We start from the raw sequence: 18,552 nt of genomic DNA, 5'->3' as shown, positions 1-18,552 counted from the left end.
TCCAGGCTACCTTGAATTCACTATGTAGTCCTGCCTCAGCCTCCTAAGTTCTGGGATCACTGTCTTCAAAATAAAAAATAAAGAATGAGCTGGAGATATAGCTCAGCACAAAGGTCCTGTCTTCAATCCCCAGTACCACCACCACCACCACCAAAAAAAGTGTAATAAAATGTTCATGGTAGACTCTAGTGTGTGGTGGCGAGTCTATGGCACAAGTACTGCAGCTAGTTGGTTTTTTATCACTGAAAGCTCTAAAAGCTTCACCATCATCGCTATAGTGCACATAGGAATTTTCAGTAAAACATTCAACTCCTATGTATATTCAGAATTTTTCATAATACAATTTTGGGAAAATCCCCACTAAAACTAATATGTGAATATTTCAGGGTCACAAAATATCAGACCAGTATACAATAGTTGTTTTTCTATATATTAGTAACAAATAATTAGAAAATAAAAATTAATATGGAAAGCCAAAACAACTTTGTATAAAGGAACAAATTTGGAGTACTTAATTAACCCCATGACTTTAAGACTGTCCATAAAGCTGAAGTATTTGCTGGGTGTAGTGACGCACACCTGTTATCTCAGCACTCAGGAGGCTGAGGCAAGAGGATCGCCTTGGGTTCAAGGGCAGCCTGGGCTGTTACAGTGTCTAAAAAACAAAAATCTGAATTATTCAAGAAAGTGTAGTATAAAGACATGAAACAGAATAAGTATTCAGGGTCAGAGTCACACATATATGATCAATTGATACACAATTTCTAATAAAGATGTGAGAATTTCAAAGTAAAAAAGATTATTTTTTACACAAATGGTACTGGAACCATTGGATAAAATAAAGTAGACTTTTATCCTTACTTCACATCAAATATAAAAGTAACTTGAAGTGGATCATTGGTTCAGCACCAAAACTAAAATAAAACAATAAGCATTCCCTTCCTCACATTGTATACAAAAAATTAGAGGCAGACATGATATTTCAGGCCTGTAATCCTAGCACTTGGAAGGCTGAAGCACTTGATCTTGCACCTTCAAGATCAGCCTGGGCTACATAGTGAAACTCTTGTAAAAAAACAAAAAACAAAAAAAATTCAAAAAAAACAAAAACAAAAAAAATCACGAAACAACTAAACATGGATCAGTGGCCTAAATGAAAGTACCAAAACTATAAAATTCTTAGGCAAAATATTATTTGATATGATACCTAAAGTAAAAAATATTGATAAAATAGACTTCACCCTGTTAATTATATGAGCACACCTAATTCTCAGATCTTTTTTTTTTTCCCCCCAGTATCAGAAATCAAATTCTGGACCTTGCACTTTTGAGGCAGTTGTGGCACCACTGAGCTAAATCCCCAGCCCTAAAATTCATATCTTGAGAGCAGTCATTTAGCCTACTAAAGTGTCTTTAACCCATGGACATATGTAAGCATCCCTCCAGTTGCCAAATATGTTATTGTAATTATACATTTAAGAATTGGCACCTGTAATCCAGCTGCTGAGGAGGCTGACACAGGAAGATTGCAAGTTCAAGGGCAGCCTGAACTTTGAGATCCTGTTTCAGAAAGAGAAGAGACTGGGGGCGCTGGGGATGTAGCTTAGTGACAGAGCACCCGGGTTCAACCCTTGGGATTGAAAAGGAAAAAAAAAAAAAGAACTATCAATTGATCTTTGTCAGGGGTGTCAAGAAAATTCAGTGGGGAAAGACTAGTTTTTCTGTTGGACACCATGGTGTGCACCTGTAGTCCCAGCTGAAGTAGGAGGATCACCTAAGCCCAGGACAGCATATCCTGGGCAACATAGCGAGATCCCATCTCAAAGACAAATGATGCTGGGACTTCTGGATATACATGTGTAAAAGATGAAGCTGGACCCTTCCTTTTTTCCTCTCCAAATTGTAAGGTTTAAGCAGCCGAGTTTTCCATCATTAATTGGGTATTGCTTTCCTCATCCATGAAACCGGGTGAGAGCTAGGCGTGGTGTGGCACATTCCTGAGGATGAGGCAGGAGAAGCTCTGTGAGTTTGAGGCCAGCCTGGGCCGCACAGTGAGTTTAAAACTAGCCTGGACTGCATAGGGAAACCCTGTCTCAAAAAAACTCAACCGAACCCAACCAAAACAAACAAATAACAAAAACAAAGAAACAAAGTGGGTGAACACAGGGGTAACAGATTATAGAGTGGAAATAGTATACAGTCATACCTTGGTACTCAGCTGCTTTTGAACCTCATCAAAGTCAATGCTCAACACACTTTGACATGAATGTTCTGTCCCAGTTTTTTAATCATTTGGTTCTCAACATGCAAACTAGAACTTGTCAGTGTCGATTGCCTCATGAGTTACTGGCTTTTCCAGCCAAAACAGTTTGTTTGGTACTTGTCATTTTGGTATATGTCACAGCTGCTGGAACCAGTTAACAAGAAGCAAGTTACCCTGCTTAGAGACAGAGTGTAGGGCTGTGCAGAAGGTTTAGGTAGGCAACACAACAGGGGGTTCAGATGCCATGTGCTTCTCCTCTCACCTCATCTCCTGTGATCCATGCCTACCCGAGGCCTTGTTGAGAGTCATTTAGGACAGATGACCGAGAAAGAGCAACCTTGAATCTGGCTTACAAATGCTCCTGGCCATTATGCTGCTTTCACTAGGGGAGTGGACAGCTGTGACACTGCAGCTCTGCACAGGGCCAATACTAAAGAACAGTGGTGAAGAGAAACCCTACAAGTCACACATTTTGTTGTGCACTTTGGAGGCAGGAATAACCAGAAGAATGGGGGAGACGTAGAACCAGGGGAAGTGGTGGCTGGTGATTTGGCTGGATTGTTAAGAATTTAAAAGGGACCACTGTGACCCACCCTCATGCTGTAAGGTGTACTTCTTTTCCTACTTTTACCTGGCTCAGACTCTGTGGAGTCTGTTTCTTTTCCTACCTTTAGGAAAAAACAAACAAGAGGGTTGGAGAACTAATGAGAAAATCTAGAGAATAAGTATAGATATGGACTGCTCATTATGAAAATAGGCTGAAGTTTTTGTTTTGTGGCACTAGGGATTAAACCCAGGATCTTTGCAATGAGATACATCCTCAGCCCTATTTTATTCTATATTTTGAGACAGGGTCTCACTAAGTTGCATGGGCTGGGCTTGAACTTGTGATCCTCCTGCCTCTGCTTTTGCTTTTTTATTTTGTGCTAGGGATTGAATGCAGGCCTTTGCATGCTAAGCCCATGTTCTACCAGACTGTGAAGACTTTTGTGTTCAGTGTGAATGTCCACCACCGGGCATCCATGCCAAGAAGGCTCTTCATGATCAAGTGGACAAAATGACAAACTCTCTGTGGATGTCAGTCAACCTTCTCTGCAGTCACAATATGGCAAAGCCATGGCGGCAGCTCTAGAGACCATGTATGGCTTCGGTAACATGGTCCCTGGCCAACTCTCAACTGGAAAACACTAGTGCTGAGTGACTGGTCGGACGACCAAACCAACTCCGAGTCCCTGATAAGGTGCCCTTCCCTGGGAACAGTCATCAGCTACCTGGTTTCTGGTTGATTGCAGTGTACCCCTTCCACCGTGGAGGGGACAGACATTCATGCTCATAGGAATAGTCATCCAGATCAATTAGAAACCAAAACTTTTTTAAAAAGTAACTTTTTTAGTTAGTTTTCTCATTGCTGAGAAAAAATACCCACAGTTAAAGAAGGAAAGGTTTATTTTGGCTCACAGTTTGTAGAGATTTCAGTTCATAGTTGGCTGGCTCCAAGTCAGGGTGGCAAAATAGAGGGGCACTGGAGAGGAGAAACAATTCACGGCAGGCAGAAGGCAGCAAGGAAGTCAAGCGACGATAGCAGCTTCTTTCTGCCCCTTTTATATTGTATTTAGGTTACCAGGCTTTGGACAGTGCCAAACCAATCAGTGTGCTGATTCAGTAATCACACACCCTTGAATCCCAGCATCACACACTCCACATCCAGCCACCTCTGAAAAAGCCCCACCTATAACTGCATAAAGCTTTGCGGGGGCACTCAGATACAAGCCATATCACTAGATTAGGGGACCTAGAGTGTTTTGTTTTGTTTTTTGGTGCAGGGAGCAGCAGAAGGTGGGGTGGATCTTCGGATTGTGATATAGGTCAGATACCTACAGAAGGAATGTCAGAGGATGGAGAAGGCGTAGGAGGAGTCCCTGACTGTAGCACGGTTCCAGGGCTCAGTCACATTGATGGGCCATTCCCAATATAAAGGAGGACCTAAATGTTTCACTGGAATGTACCTGCCTTTCCGCCCACCCTAAACTCAGCCTTTAGCTTGGGTAGCCCAGGGTCTGCAAGGCCTTATTGAAAGCATGGTGGCAAATCCAGAGGGAAAACGACTGGTCCATCAGCCAAATCTGCCCCTTGCAGCAAGATAGCTGACGGGATGGTTTTCAGAGCCACCACTGCCCTTATTGTGCACCACATAGATCCACTTGTCCATGTGGGTTCAGAAAGGTGCTGCTCCGTGGCTCGTGTTCGCCTCCTCTCTTTTGAGAAGATGAAAAGGAAGGTTAGTGAAGGAAACTACAGTTGTCCCTTGGTATCCTCAGAGGTTCCCAGACCCTTCGCCCATGGATTCCAATATCTGAGGATGCTCAAGTCCTTTATGAAACATGATGTAGTGTTTGCATAGGACCTGGGCACACCCTCACGTGTACTTTACGTCACCTCTAGATGAATTAAGTCTACTACAATGGAGGTGCTATGTAAGTAGTTCTTACACTATATTGTTTAGGGAACAATGACAACAAAAAGTCAAGTCCATGATATTTAGTACAGACACTTTTATTTTCACCATGTTGCGAGGCTGGTCTCAAACTCCTGGGCTCAAATGCTCCTCCTACCTAGGGTCTGGAATAGCTGAATATAGGTGTGCAATACCATACTGCTGCAGGGTTCCTTTTTCTCCCTAAGTATTTTTGATCTGCGATTGGTTGAGTCACATTTGCAGAAGCTCTGGATACAGAGAGCTAACTGTAGTCTCCACTGCTGACTTAGAGCCACAGCTCTAAGGGGCCCTGTCCCATTCTAAATTCCCCTCACCTCAGCTTTTACCTTAGCAAGTCTTGGTGGCTTACCTGGCTGTGTAACCCACACCTTTCTTCCTGAGACACCTGGGTCCAGGAGAATCACATCTTTCTCAGGCTGGGGCTGCTGCATGTACTCATTAATTGACCACACTCTTAGGAGGTTGGGAACAGCTGGAAACAGAGGTTCTTTTCCTCTTTGTATTTTTTGTTTGTTTGTTTTTTGAGACAGGGTCTCACTATGTAGTTGAGACTGACCTGGAACTCACTATGTAGCCCAGGCTGGTCTCGAACTCACAGCAGTCCTCCTGCCTCAGCCTCCCGAGTGCTGGGATTAAAAGCATGCGACACCACACCTGGCTTTCCTCTTTGTATTAAACATGAGCCACCAGTTTATAGGGATGGATCCTTTCATACCCCACTGATTCATGGAAGAAATCATGAGAGTAGTAAGCAGACATTAGCAACATACTGAACAATACCATTCACAGGGCCCCAGGGTCCCCTGAAGAAAAAGCCTTCACACTGATTCCCAGAAAGCCCTGTGACACAAGTAGGTGTTCGGGCAGAGCCAGCCAAAATGTGACTCAGCAAGATTCAGAAGGAAAAGGAGAAGTGGTTTATTAGGTGCCTCCCTGAGAGTAAATAATGTCCCAGGTACTAGATACTTTCAAATAAATGACTCAGTTGGCCCCATTGCTTGTCAGTGCTGCCTGATAGGTGGATTAGATTTGTCTTGTGGTCCTAGGAGAGTAGTCACTCTATGTCCTCTTCAGAGGGCGCTTTTTGAGAAACGTGTACCTGTACCTTCTCAGGTGCTCCATCCTGGCCCCCGGATGCTCCTTAGATGTGGAGTAGGATGCCAAGGGCCCCAGATGCTCAGGCCCAGACATTCAATAGTCTGGCCTGTACAGCAGCTTGCACTCTGGAGTTGGACTCCAGCAGCACCAAGGAGTAGGCGCTCTAACAACCAGAAGTGCCATCCCAGGCAATGGTCACTGCCTGTTGGATCCATAACTGCTCAGCAGTTTTTACTCATGGTTCACTAGGAGCAGGAGGCAGGACATGCCAGTACTGGCCCACATGACGAAGAAGCAGGGTTGGCTGGGGCAGGAGGAGAGGGGAACTGTGGGTCAGAGCCTGATGTGGTTTCCTCAGAAAAGAACTGGTGAGGCAGGGTAAGCAGGTTTAAGACTGTCTCATTTGAATAGTTCCAGTGGGCTCTGGTGTAGGGGCACTTTGGTGTGATTAAGGCAGAGTAGAAGAGCCACAGCAAGGAGGTGGTTAAGGGCATGGGCTCTGGACTGGCTGGTTTGAATATAAGAGGCAGGCCCACAGGCAAGTTCTCTAAGAACTAGATGGAAGAGTTGGATGTGATGAACCTTGATTCCTGGAGAACTGTGGTTTCACCATGGTTTGGGGCTGCAGCTGTACTGTAATCAGTCACTTTGACAAAAGTTAATGGTGGATTTTTTGGGCTGGTGATTTAGCTCAGTGGTTCTGCTGCCTGCTTCGCAAGTGTAAGGTCCCGAGTTCAATCCCAGGCACCAAAATAAATAAATAAATACATACATACATATAAATAAAATAAAATAGTGGATTTTTGAAATGGTGGATCTAACTCCCAGATAGTTCACTGGATGCAGAGTAACAACAAAGAAACTAAATATATCATCATGCTCTTGTTATCTGTAGAAGCTAAAATAAAAGCAAAAGTGTATGTTATGACAGATCCTGTGATTGGGCCAAGATTGGGCCAAGCCAGAGCTTGGATCACTATAAAGGGAGAAAATGATCCTGATTCAACAGTGTAGATGAAGTGATTCACAGAACAATGGGGACAAACAAAGGAGATAGTGGAGGGACTCATTTCAGCAGTATAGACATCTTTAGGGTTTTTTGTTTGTTTGTTTGTTTTGATACTGGGGTCGAACTTGGGACTTTGCGCTTGTGAAGCAGACGGTGGAACTACTGAGCTAAATCCCTGGCCCCAATGTCGTGACATCTTTATTTTTATTTTATTTTATTTTTTTGGTACGGGGGATCGAACTTGGGCCCTTAGGCTTGCAAGGCAGGCAGTGGAACCACTAAAATCCCCAGCCCATATGTTCAAATTCTTAAGGGCCTACTGGGATGGTTGAACCTTCACTCCAAAATTGGGGTCAGAGCCAGGCATGGTGATACATACCTGTAATCTCAGCTTTTTTGGGGGGTACCAGGGAGTGAACTCAGGTCCTTGTGCTTGCAAGGCAAGGGACCAGAACCACTGAGCCAAATGCCCGGCCCTGTAATCTCAGCTCTTGAGGAGACTGAGGCAGGAGGATCACAAGTTTAAGCCCAGTTTGGGCAATTTAGCAATTTACTGAGTCCCTGTCTTAAAAAATAAAAAGGGCTTGGGGATGTAGTTCAGTGTGAAGGCCCTGGGTTCAGTCCCCAGTACAGAAAACAAACACAAACTGGGGCCAACAGTGAGTCTACTGTGTTGCTTCATGGTGGAGACAGCCCACTGGTGTGTACCCATTTAGCCCCCCTGTCTGCACTTGATAGGCCAAGAGGGAGGTGCTAGCTAGGCTGGTATTACTACCAGCAATCAGGACTAGCACAGTAGCCAAATCTCATGTCCCTTTCAAAGGTGGAAAATTTGGGGTACAAACAAAAAGGAAGAATAATAGAAGCTGAGAGTAAAGGAATGAATAAGTGGATTATGCAATGAGGAAAATCCAACAACACCTTGAAAGATGCTCTGGCAGGAGATGACCTGGTCTCTTAGCTCAGTTATACCAGACAGTTGAAAGAGTGAGGCTGTGTGTTTAGACCACCTCTACTTGTGGAATCAAACATTTTGAACGGAGACCTGGGTTGCTCCATGGCTAAGGAATGTTACTCTCTGGGAAGAGGAGAGGATGAGTAATGTGGGAGAGACTGGGGCAGGAGCCCAGGGATGAAGCTGAACAATGTCCAGGTCTACAGTTTTTTTAGCTTGACTCTTCCCCTTGGCTCTTAAGGTAAAGCCCCAACCCCTCAATGTGGTCACTCAGCCCCCTTTGAAGCCCCTGCTTTCACTTTACTTGCTTTATTCCTTCCCCGTGCTGGGAACTTTTCTCTAAGAACCTGCTTGCTGCTATAGTACCCTGAGTCTAAGACCAGGCCACATGGTTTCCAGATGTCTGACTGGGTTTGTGCCTGCATTGTGTGGGTGCTGTTGCTAGTGAAATAAAATTGGAAATCCCTTCAAAAGCCTTGTGACTGCTTCTTAACTGATTGCACAAGGAAGTCAGGTACCAATTAGCTTTTTCTCAGTCCAGACAATTGAAGTGTCAGCCTGCATTATGCTTTTTGTTCTGTGTAGCCACACTGGCCTTTCAGTCTACAAACTGCTACATTCCTTTCAACCCCGGGGACCTTTGTACATGCTCTTTGGTCTGAAATTCTGTTTCTTCCCTCCTGTACATAGATTACATATTCATGTATTTCTCCAGCCTCCTCTGACCTGCTTGATTGGATAAAAATGTCCCTTAGGATGTGCCCTCAGTATTCTTTTCCAGTGAGGGCCTGCCAAAGTAATAAAATATTTCTTGAGTGAATGGACAGGTGAATGAGTTGGTGATTTCTCTGGTGGTGACTCTTAAGAGAACCTCCACGGCCTGACTGACATGTGCCTGTGTTTATCTGGGGCTCTCTTTATACAGAATCTACCCTCCCCCGCCCTTCCCCCAATTCCTGCTAACTCATTCTCAGGCCTGGCAGGAATGCCCCACCTAGTTACCAGCTGCTGTTACCTTCCTGTCCTGGAGGTGTGGCTATGCCTGCTGGTGTGCCACTTAGGAAGGTCAGCAGCTACTGCTCTGGAGGGCTCGGAAAGTCACTTCAAAAAGGGCTCATGGTTTCTGTGTAAGTCACGCTCCAGAAAGGCTGTTTGGGAGGAAGAAGTTTGTGCCTGCTTGCACCGGCCTTAGGGGCAGTTGCCTCATACCAGAGCACTACAACGTTGTCGCTGGACCTCCAAGTTACACATGGTTGAGTCAGCAGTGACAGGAGAGGAGTCCCAATTGCTCAACTTCACAATTTAGGGCTCCCTAAAAAGCGAGAAGGCGTATTTCCAGGGTATGGTCTGGCTTGGGAAGCTGTTAGGCCACTGACGTCTCGGAGCTAATAGTGGCTTCCTGCTGCGTGGGGGGGCGGCAGGAGAATATTCCTCCTCCACACCCTAGGAAGTTGAGGCCCAGCCGGAGCCTATGGGGGGCAGATGGTAGGCAGGCGTACGACAGACCCTGGAGCTCAGGAGCTTCGTCCTCGTCCCCTCCGCCAGCGCCTGCGCATTGTGGCCCCTTTTCCAATTCAACCCCGCCTTCATCACCCGGGTTTTCAAATTTGAAACCTGCTTTTTTTCCCGCCCGAGCTTGTGGACCAGCAGCGGGAGAAGGCAGGACCGCGCACCAACCAATCGTACTTCAGAGGCTCTTCGGCCCCGCCCGGAAGATGACGACAGCAAGCCCCAGCAGGCAACCCGCCAATGGGCGAGTGACGCCCGGCAGACCCCGCCCCCCAGCTCTCGTGATGACCCGGGAGGGTCAGGAAATTCTATGGGCTCAAGCCGCTGTTCTAAGTATTCGGCTTACTTCACTAGCTGGGAACTGTGGCTCAAAGACGCAAAGGAACCGTCGGGGTCGCTAAGCGAAGCGGGGAAGACACATTAACCCCCAATTTGGGGGCGGGCTCGCCAAAGGGCCAGACCTGGAGCAGGCGCCAGTACCTGGCCCGAGAGAGACTGAGGCCTCTCCGGGCGAGCTCTCCAAGGGTGGGCTGTGGTTCCAGACATGGTCCGGGGGGCTGGGCCAGAGGCTGGGCGTTCCCGAAGGAGGGGCGTTCTGGGGGCGGGGCCTGACCCCTATTTGTTGCCCTGTGTCAGTTACATTGTAACAAAAGTGGTACAGCCGCTGCTCTAGCTCGCCTAGCACCCTAGGCCCGCCCGCTGCCAGCTGTAGCCGACATGGAACCAGTGGCCAGCAACATCCAAGTCTTGCTGCAAGCAGCGGAGTTCTTGGAGCGCCGCGAGAGAGGTGAGAAAGAATCCGGGCGGGACTCCTGGGCAACAACTTGGCTCACGCTGACCTTGGCTCCCAGTTGGAACGATCCATTGCTCGAGGGCAGTAACTCTGGGGTGCTTCCCCGGCCCCGAACTCGAGAGGATCCGCGGACAGTCTGGCAGGGAGGGTTTGGGGAGATGATCCCGGCGCCAAAACCAGACCATGTCCTGCCAGGGGCTTCTGCTGGGACGAGTCCAGCCCCAGCCTGACATTGGCTGGGAACTCTCTCTGGCAGAGGCGGAGCATGGCTACGCGTCTCTGTGCCCCCACCACAGTCCAGACCCCATCCACAGGAGGAGGAAGCGACCCCCACAAGCTCCTGGCGCTCTGGACAGTGGGCGGTGAGGAGATCTTGGGTGATGGGACGGGTGGGCGTTGTCCCTCCTAGGCCCGTCCTGTGCCCACTTCCTCCTTTTTGCATCTTCTAGACCAGGTACCCTGCCCTGAGGGGCATCAGACTCCCTGCCATCCGGCCAAATATGCATTTATTTTCATTCATGGACTACTTCTTGGGCACCTTTGATGTACCAGGAAGTGTGAACGAGACTGTTTTGGGTCTCACTTCCACTCACACACCTACACTCCACCACTCCACACATCACCTCCCCCTCTTCTTTTTCCTCAGTGCATCAACCTTTTGCCTGTGCTCTTCCCTCCACTACCTGCTGTGGGAAATTTGTTTTGTGCTCAGCTCAACTCTCTGTCCAGGAAGCCTTTGTTGCTTGGTTAGCAGGGGAACCCCATTTGGACCCTTACAACCACCTGTGCAGGACTTAGCATTTGGTTCTTTGTGATGTCTGATTCTTCTTGCCCTTACCTGGGGGCTGTGGTGCTTGAGGCCAAAAAAACAAGATCCTCACAGACAGATTGTTCCGGGCAAATACCTGCACCCTTAGGGGTCCTGGGGCTTAGGGTGAGGCCAGTAGCTGACAGCCCCTCACCTCATCCTCCCTGGTATTGGCAGATCTGTGCACAATGAGCTGGAGAAGCGCAGGTGAGTTCTACCCAGGCCCTGCAGCACCAAGCCCCAGGAGCCACCTCCCTCTGGCCTTCCCTTCTTTGCTATCCCTCTGGCCTTCGACCTGGGACTTGTACTGCCCTCCAGACCCTTCCCCCCAGGAGGGCCCAGCTGAAGCGGTGCCTAGAGCAGCTGAAGCAGCAGATGCCCCTGGGGGCTGACTGTGCCCGATATACCACACTGAGCCTGCTTCGCCGAGCAAGGATGCACATCCAGGTAAGGGGGGGCCCTTCCCTGGACCCTGGGGCCAGTTTGCCAGGCTGTGTGGAGGAATGTGGTATGGAAGGCTTGGGTAGAACTAGGGGAAAGGGCCGTACATAGACCAGCTGTGTGACTTGGAGAATTCTCTGTACTGTTTCTAAAATTATGGAATTCCCGGGAAGAAAAGCGGAATGTTATTCTGAGGCTTCAGCGAACTCACCCTGTAAAATGTTCATTGTTTTTGTTTGTTTTTGGTACGGGGGATTGAACTCAGGACCTTGCGCTTGTGAGGCTGGTGATGGAACCACTGACCTAATCCCCAGCCCTGTTCATTGTTTATTGCTGCTATTATTCTTAGATTTCAGCTGCTTAACCTTGGGCAAGTCACTTTAGCCTGTCTGGACTTCCATTTCCTCTTCTATTGCTGTGGGAAAGGTTCTGTGATACATTTTATATAAAGGTCCCTTAGATTGTAGGGGGCTGTCCCTGTTCTCCGGCCCCCATCCTTCAAGGCCTCCCATTCTAGGCTGTCTGTCCTGATGCTTTTCTGGGATGCAGTTACAGATATGAGAAGGGGAAAGGACTGAGAAGAGCCAGCTGCAGCCACACATGGTGGTGCACACCCAGCACTCAGCTGAGATTACATTCACATGGTGTCATCTCAACACTCTGGGAGGCTGAGGCAGGACTGCAAGCTCAAGCCCAGCTTGGGCAATTTAGTGATTTAGCGAGACTGTATCTCAAAATAAAAAAGGGCTAGATTAGCTCAGTGCAAAGGTGTTAGGTTTAATCCCCAGCACTGAAGGGGGTCGGGGAAGAAGATGAAAGGAAGGAAGAAAGAAAAGAAAGCTAGCTGCCTTAGCTGGTTTGCACTCCCTGGTGGACAGAAGTGGTTGTGCATGGCCAGGTATTTAGCTCAGAGGTTTGGTGGCCTGCCTTGCAAGCACAAGGACCCGAGTTCAATCCCTGGTAAAAAAAAAAAAAAAAAAAGTGGTTGTGCAAACCCAAAGGATCAGGCAGCTTCTGCAATGTAAGCATTAGAAGTTGTCTTGGAAACAATAAATTTTCCTGTCTTTGTGGCCTTTTTGACAGGGGAAGAAAGGAGGCACAGCTTGTCTAAGGCAGGTGGCATAGCTGAGAGGCAGATTCAGGACCCAGGCCCAAGTTTGATTTGTATTCCTTCCTTACACAAATATTTATTGAGCACCTTCTCTGCCAGGCCCCATTTTAGGCACTAGGAGCCATAGCAGGGATAGATCCATGTACTTTCCAACAAATAAATCACAGCTGTGGGAAGTACTTGCTCTGTCTCATAGATGCCCGTCATCCTCCTGTGGCTAAATACTCTGGTTGGCAAATGGAGCTTGCCAGGCCTGCTTTTCTCAGTGGATGATGTGCTTCTCAGATGCTGGCTGGCCCATGGACAGGACCTGAGAATTGCTCCTTCCTTGAAACCCCATCCCTCCTCTCCTGAACTAATACACATGGCCTTCTTGCTTTCTGTTTGGCTTCCACTGATCTGCCTTCCACTTCACCCCAGACTGACCTTTGCTGTGCACAGATCTGGCTAGGTCCATCTCCATCTGAAATTCCTAAAAGGACAGTCTGTCTCTTTCTTCCTGTGAAGCTAATTTGATTTTGTGTTTTTTTATTTGGTACTGGGGATCGAACTCGAGACCTTGTGCTTGTGAGGCAGGTGTTGGAACCGCTGAGCTAAATCCCTGGCCCCTTCCCTGTGAAAAATAATGCCCATTCCAACTGAAGTCTTATTAAATAGCTTTTGGGGGCCCCCTCCCTCACCAACACACAGAAAAAGCTCAACTTTCTGTGCTTCTCTGGCTCCCTCTTGGTGCTGTGCCATCATTGTCTGCACAGCTCCTACTCATCCTTTTGTCCGAGTGCCACCTCAGCCCATCCTCCCCTTCTTAAGTATATGTAGTCTTTGTCTACCGAGGGCTGTGCATGGGAGAGCCCTTGGATTTAGAGATCCTGAACTTGAGGTGTGGCAAAGCATAGGGAAGGATCCTGGGAGGATCCTTGTTAGGAGTTACAAACTGCTAGCCTTTGTTTAGTCTGTAGTTTCCTAATAATGGAAATTAGTTGGCAGCACAAAGGACATCTAATTTGAAAAATCTGGCTTTCCAGCTTCTGCGAAAGAAATGGAAGATCTGGCAGTGCTAGGCCTGTTGCCGTGGCAGTTACTGTTACCTGGAGATGGTTGCTTCAGTGGGCCAGAGTATTCACCTGTCAGGATGCCTTGTTCCCCATCCTTACTGCCATACCCCACTTCATCACTTGACTAAGCTCTGAAGGCATCTGAGATTGGATAGTGTGCCCCCACTGCTGTGCCCATTTAGACAGATCACCTCTGGGTATGGAAGGGCAGAAGGCCAGCTTGCTAGAGCATATGGAACCTCTCCGTGGGGCCCAGACTTAGATGGTGGCCAGACTAGACGGAGGCACCTCGTGGCTTCAGCCCAGTGCCAAGTGGCCAGAGGCCCAGCCTGCTGACCCCAGCCTCTGCTCTTATGGGTTCTGCAGAAGTTGGAGGAGCAGGAGCAGCGGGCCCGGTGGCTCAAACAGAAGCTACGTAGTAAACAGCAGAGCCTGCAGCGGCAGCTGGAGCAGCTCCAGGGGCTGCCAAGGGCAGGGGAACGGGAGCGGCTGTGGGCAGACAGCCTGGATTCCTCAGGGCTCTCCTCTGAGCGCTCAGACTCTGACCAAGGTGAGTGCCCCAAAGCCCAAGGGGTGAGGGCCATGTGGGTGGGCCCAGGCTTCTGACTGAACCCTCCCTGTGCAGAGGAGCTGGAGGTAGATGTGGAGAGCCTGGTGTTCGGGGGTGAGGCAGAGCTGCTGCAGAGCTTCAGCGCAGGCCAGGAGCACAGCTACTCACACAACCCTCTCACTTGGCTATGATGCTCACTGCCCCAACTGCCCTCTGCTCACACTGGGCTGAGCCTGCTGTGCAGGAGCCCTCCTCAAGCCTTGAGGGCTGCTTGGAGCCATTTATCTGTCAGAATGGACTAAAAGGACACTTACATGGGAACAGGTAACATGAACTTTGCTGCTGGCTACCAGGTGGGCCCTCCTGTGGGGTTGGGGAGGCACCCAGGCCACGCCAAAGCCCCACAGAACAGGCAGCTTGGGGCTTCCAAGCATTTTTTGTAGCACTTGTTTGTGCTGCCCCATAGGGGGAGAAGCTTCTCAGACCCTTGTTTCTTCCTAGACAAGACCCCCGGCCTTCACCCCATATACTGTACAGTATTTTCATTAAAAGCTTCTTTCATAACTTCCCGTTCATGGTCTTGCCTGACAAAAACGGAGGAAGTCCCAACCACAACTGGAGAAGAGGAAATAAACTCAGTAGCCACCACCAAAACCCACCATGCTGGGGAGTGTGCATTTAACCCTCACAACTTGAGGCTGTTGTTTCTGATTTGATGGGTATGGCACTAAGGCAAAGTCATGTGATTTGCCTGAAGTTCAAAGCCAAGAAACAGGAATCTGAATCCAAATCCAAGCTTTCTGACTCCAGAATGGGGACTGATTGAATTCAGCAAATATTTATTGAGTGCCTGTTAGGTGCAAGATATTGTTCCAGGTACTTGGGTCACAGAGAATGAAACAAAGAGCCCTGCCCTTGCAGAGCTTACAGTTGGTCATTTACTGCCACTTGACCTGCATTCTGTCCGTGACCTTGGGCAAATCTCTGCACCTCTGTGTCTGTCATCAGCTGCCCAATGGGGGAATAAGCAGGATGGGCTCAGATGTGGATACTGTGGTGGGCTGCAGATGCTGATGGGATACCTGCCCAACCTACCTCCCAGACAGTACAGAGGGCTGAAGTTGATTTTTAATAGACAATGAATGGGAAGAGGGTGACGGGAGCAGCGCCATGCTGGCCAGTGACCTATGGTGGTACTGGTGGCAGGAGCCCACACCATCTACACGAACTGCTGCTGTTGCTGCTGCTGCTTGGTGGCAGCCTTGTTGGCGAGGTCTTTGGCCTTCTCTGTAGCTGCCAGTGCGGTCTCCTTTGCCTTCTCCTTGGCTTCCTTGGCTGTCTCAACAAGTGTTTTAGAAGGGGCCTCACCTGCAGTAAAGGGAAGGGGGCTTCAGATGATGCCCAGAAGACCCACCTAATCACTGTTCTTATGTACACTCCCCACTCTTCCAACAAGGAGTCCCAGGCTCGCAGTAGAGACTGGCCCAGATTCTATGCTGATAAGGTTCCACCAATGGTGCCCAGAGCTTACCTTGCAGCTTGGCCAAGATGTATTCAAAACCCTTCATGGTCTTGGTCACATTACTTTTGAACCGGGCAAGGCCAAATTCCTGGCAAAAGAATGAGGAGGGGAAGGACTGGGAGCTGCCCACTGACCCCTAGTCCAGCCTCAATGCCAAAAACCCTGGGTCCTACAGCTGCAACTACCCTACCACATGCTCACCTGGACAGCTCTGGAGACGCCAAATAAGCTAGAGGAGACCCAGGCTTCCCGGCGGATTTCGGTCCAGCCACTGTTGTCGGAATTCACACAGTAAACACATCGTTCCTCCACCACCTGTGCGGGGAGCCAGTCCAAGCACATTGCAGGGGTGTCTTCTGCTCTGCCAACTTGATCCTGCCTCTTTGCTACGCTGCCCCAGCTGGCCCCAGATACCTTACCTCGGCATCCAGAGTAGCAGGTATGAATGCACCACTACACTCAGTCCCTTGCCTCCTTTCCTAAGTGGAAATAATGAAAAACCTATTTCTTCTTATCATACCCTCAAATGGCACTTACAAGGGAGCCACAAGAAAAGGCATTTTGTCTTTTAAAGCCTTTCTACTGACCTTTAAAATCAGAAGGCACAAGGTTTCCTGGGATTAGCAGAGGGCTGACAGACCTAGGCTTTATTTTGAGTCACTGGGTCCAGACATGTATTTTTACTGTGCCTTCCATCCACTGCAGCTCTGGAGCTTTCTGATAGTCCCCGAAAAAATGGACAGATATCTGATAATCATCACAGCTCTTATCAGAGAGGAGAAAGTAGATGGATACGTCCCGAACACTTATGATACTTCTCACAAATGGATCCCCATTTTGGTAATTTATCAAGCAGAGGCTGTGCCTTCAGGCGGTCATCTGAGATGACACCGAATAGCACAGGCAGAAGGCAGCACTCACCCTGTGACTTTTTAGAACATGTCTCCTCTCTGAATCTCATTTTCTTGGGACAAATGAGTAATCCCCACCTCTCAAAGTTACGAGGATAAGCTGAAAGAATTCCCTGAAAGCCAGCAGGGTATTCACATATGAGAAAGTATTTTATTAATGACATTTAAACCAGAGATATTCAAGTTTTCCTTTTCTCTCTTTTTTGAGGCAGAGGGAACTGAATCCAGTGTATTTTACCAGAGCTACATCCACAGCCTCTTTAAAAATTTTTTGAGACAGGGTCTTACTAAGTTGCCCAGGCTAAACTCAAACTTTTTGCCTCAGCCTCCCACAGTGCTGGAATTATAAGAATGCACCACAAAGCCTGGCTTCAAGGATTTGTTTGGGTTTGTTTTTTCCCCTCTCTCCTGGTATTGATGCCAGAGCCTTTGCTCTGAACTACAACTCTGATCCCTTTTTTTTTTCTTCCCAAGACTAGGTCTCACTAAGTTGTAAAATTGCCCAGGCTGGGCTTGAACATATGATCCTCCTACCTTAGCCTCCCAAAGTGCTGGAATCACAAGCATGCACCATCATGCCTTATCAGCTTCAAGCATTTTTAAAGCACAAGAGATCAATGGTAGGTAGAACCCCTTTTCTTAAACTCTCACGCAAAAATGCCTTTAGTAAGACAGAAAAATATGGAACTCCCTGAGTTAAAACAGGGCAAGGGATCTAAAGCTTCAAGCACTGGGGAACATGCAAAGCACATGATGGCTTTATGGACTCCCATCTGAAATCCCTCCCTCAGCATTATACCTGTTGGTTAGTATCTGGAGCAACTCTGTGAAATGGTAACCCTTCCCCACTGTATGCATGAAGGGACAGGTCCACAGAGGTTGACTAGCTGCAACAAAGATAATTTGAGGGTATACCCTTGTAGCCATTGTTCCTCAGCAATCTAGACCTATCTCAGGCCACAGACGCTCCCTTGGAACTCTAGCTGTATAACTGAGGAGCAATCTACTTTTGCAGGGACCAAGGGAAGCCTTACCATCAGCCGGGCATGGTTGATGTTCCAGGTGAAGGTGGTCATGGTCTGATTCTGTGGGTCCACTATAGAATCCTCCAGGATGTACACTGAGTGAGCAACGTTGGCAGGAAACAGTCGCTCTGCCCAGCGGGGCATCCTGTTGGTCTTGGTCAGGAGTCTCCGGGACAGGAGCTTCTGGTCAGGGGTCACCTCTCGGTGTACTATGTCTTCAGTCAAGACGTGTTTGCTGCAGGTATCAGAGTGAAGGGGACTTTCAGAAACCTGCCCATGACAAGACTGCCTAGTGGGGTTTCCATTTGTGTGCCTCTAGGCCGCGCCTTCCTGCAATATTGCAGAGTGATCTGTGCCGTGGTTCAGAATGAAGTACCTTGAACCCATCCAGGGCAAATTCCAATTCCTTACTTTTCCCTGACCTAATTCCTGAGTCTTCCAGCCGAGGTATTTGCTGCATGATTTGCTGCACCACTGAAGAACACCATCGGCAAGCAGGTAGGCAAATACCAGGATTTCCAACCCCAAGAGCCCTCTCAGTTCGCGTGCCCTCCCCCTCTTCCTATCTTGCCACCCTGAGAACCTTAGACTGGGGCTTCAAATAAATCACCACCCATTCCTGGCCAGACAGGACTCCCCAACAAGGTCTTCGTACCCTCAAGTCCGCCATGGTTCCTGAGATCCTCCGAGTCAGACGGGATGTCGTGTCCTTCCTGGCCTCTCAGTAGCTACACACACTTTGATCTTCAGATAGCTAAGTTGGGAGGGAGTCTGCTCTTTCCGGGGTCACTTACCTGTAGGGATTCGGATACCGCTGCCAAAAGGCAGCGAACACTTGGTCCCAAGAACTTCGGAGCACGCTCTGGCCCAGGAAATACTTCACCATCGTCCCGGCCTGGGTGAGCTCAATATCAGTGCAGCATCAGGGGTGCGGAGCCCGGAGGGCACGCGGAAGCCGGGCCGGGCTCGGCTCACGCCCGCCAGGTTCGCAGCTCAGTCACCAAC

At 48.6% G+C, this 18,552-nt stretch overlaps 3 protein-coding genes across 6 annotated transcripts in view; 2 read left to right on the top strand and 1 right to left on the bottom strand.

Annotated features, from left to right (window-relative positions):
- The window catches only part of Lman2 (lectin, mannose binding 2), a 38,869-nt gene extending 29,114 nt beyond the window's left edge, over positions 1–9,755 (top strand). Inside the window, exon 8 of the mRNA XM_010622067.3 lies at positions 9,458–9,755. Coding sequence (XP_010620369.1) covers positions 9,458–9,732 — 275 coding nt within the window. The 3' untranslated portion in view covers positions 9,733–9,755. The remainder of the gene's footprint in view (positions 1–9,457) is intronic.
- Positions 9,756–10,040: 285 nt separating this feature from the next.
- Positions 10,041–15,851, top strand: Mxd3 (MAX dimerization protein 3). 3 transcript variants are annotated; one of them, XM_010622065.3, is made up of 6 exons: positions 10,041–10,118; positions 10,381–10,486; positions 11,110–11,139; positions 11,265–11,379; positions 13,906–14,089; positions 15,787–15,851. In XM_010622065.3, exons 1-6 carry the CDS (start codon positions 10,049–10,051, stop codon positions 15,837–15,839), a joined length of 558 nt encoding a protein of 185 aa, XP_010620367.1. In that variant the 5' UTR covers positions 10,041–10,048; the 3' UTR covers positions 15,840–15,851. The 3 variants fall into 3 exon arrangements, with proteins under 3 accessions (XP_010620367.1, XP_010620368.1, XP_010620366.1); XM_010622066.3 differs by lacking the exon at positions 15,787–15,851 and adding an exon at positions 14,666–14,786 and having other exon boundaries at positions 13,906–14,087; XM_010622064.3 differs by lacking the exon at positions 15,787–15,851 and adding an exon at positions 14,165–14,753.
- Positions 14,902–18,546, bottom strand: Prelid1 (PRELI domain containing 1). 2 transcript variants are annotated; one of them, XM_019207203.2, is made up of 5 exons: positions 18,342–18,546; positions 17,557–17,782; positions 15,813–15,926; positions 15,621–15,699; positions 14,902–15,457 (listed from the first exon to the last, which is right to left on the bottom strand). In XM_019207203.2, the coding sequence occupies exons 1-5, from the start codon at positions 18,431–18,433 to the stop codon at positions 15,309–15,311; spliced, it is 660 nt and encodes a 219-aa protein (XP_019062748.1). In that variant the 5' UTR covers positions 18,434–18,546; the 3' UTR covers positions 14,902–15,308. The 2 variants fall into 2 exon arrangements, with proteins under 2 accessions (XP_019062748.1, XP_019062749.1); XM_019207204.2 differs by lacking the exon at positions 15,813–15,926.
- Positions 18,547–18,552: the final 6 nt, after the last annotated feature.

Source organism: Fukomys damarensis, unplaced genomic scaffold (assembly GCF_012274545.1).
Source record: "Fukomys damarensis isolate Sample0158 unplaced genomic scaffold, DMR_v1.0_HiC HiC_scaffold_9, whole genome shotgun sequence".
Taxonomy (NCBI): domain Eukaryota; kingdom Metazoa; phylum Chordata; class Mammalia; order Rodentia; family Bathyergidae; genus Fukomys; species Fukomys damarensis.
Note: the sequence above shows the minus strand (reverse complement) of the source record. Positions and strands in the feature narration are given on the sequence as shown.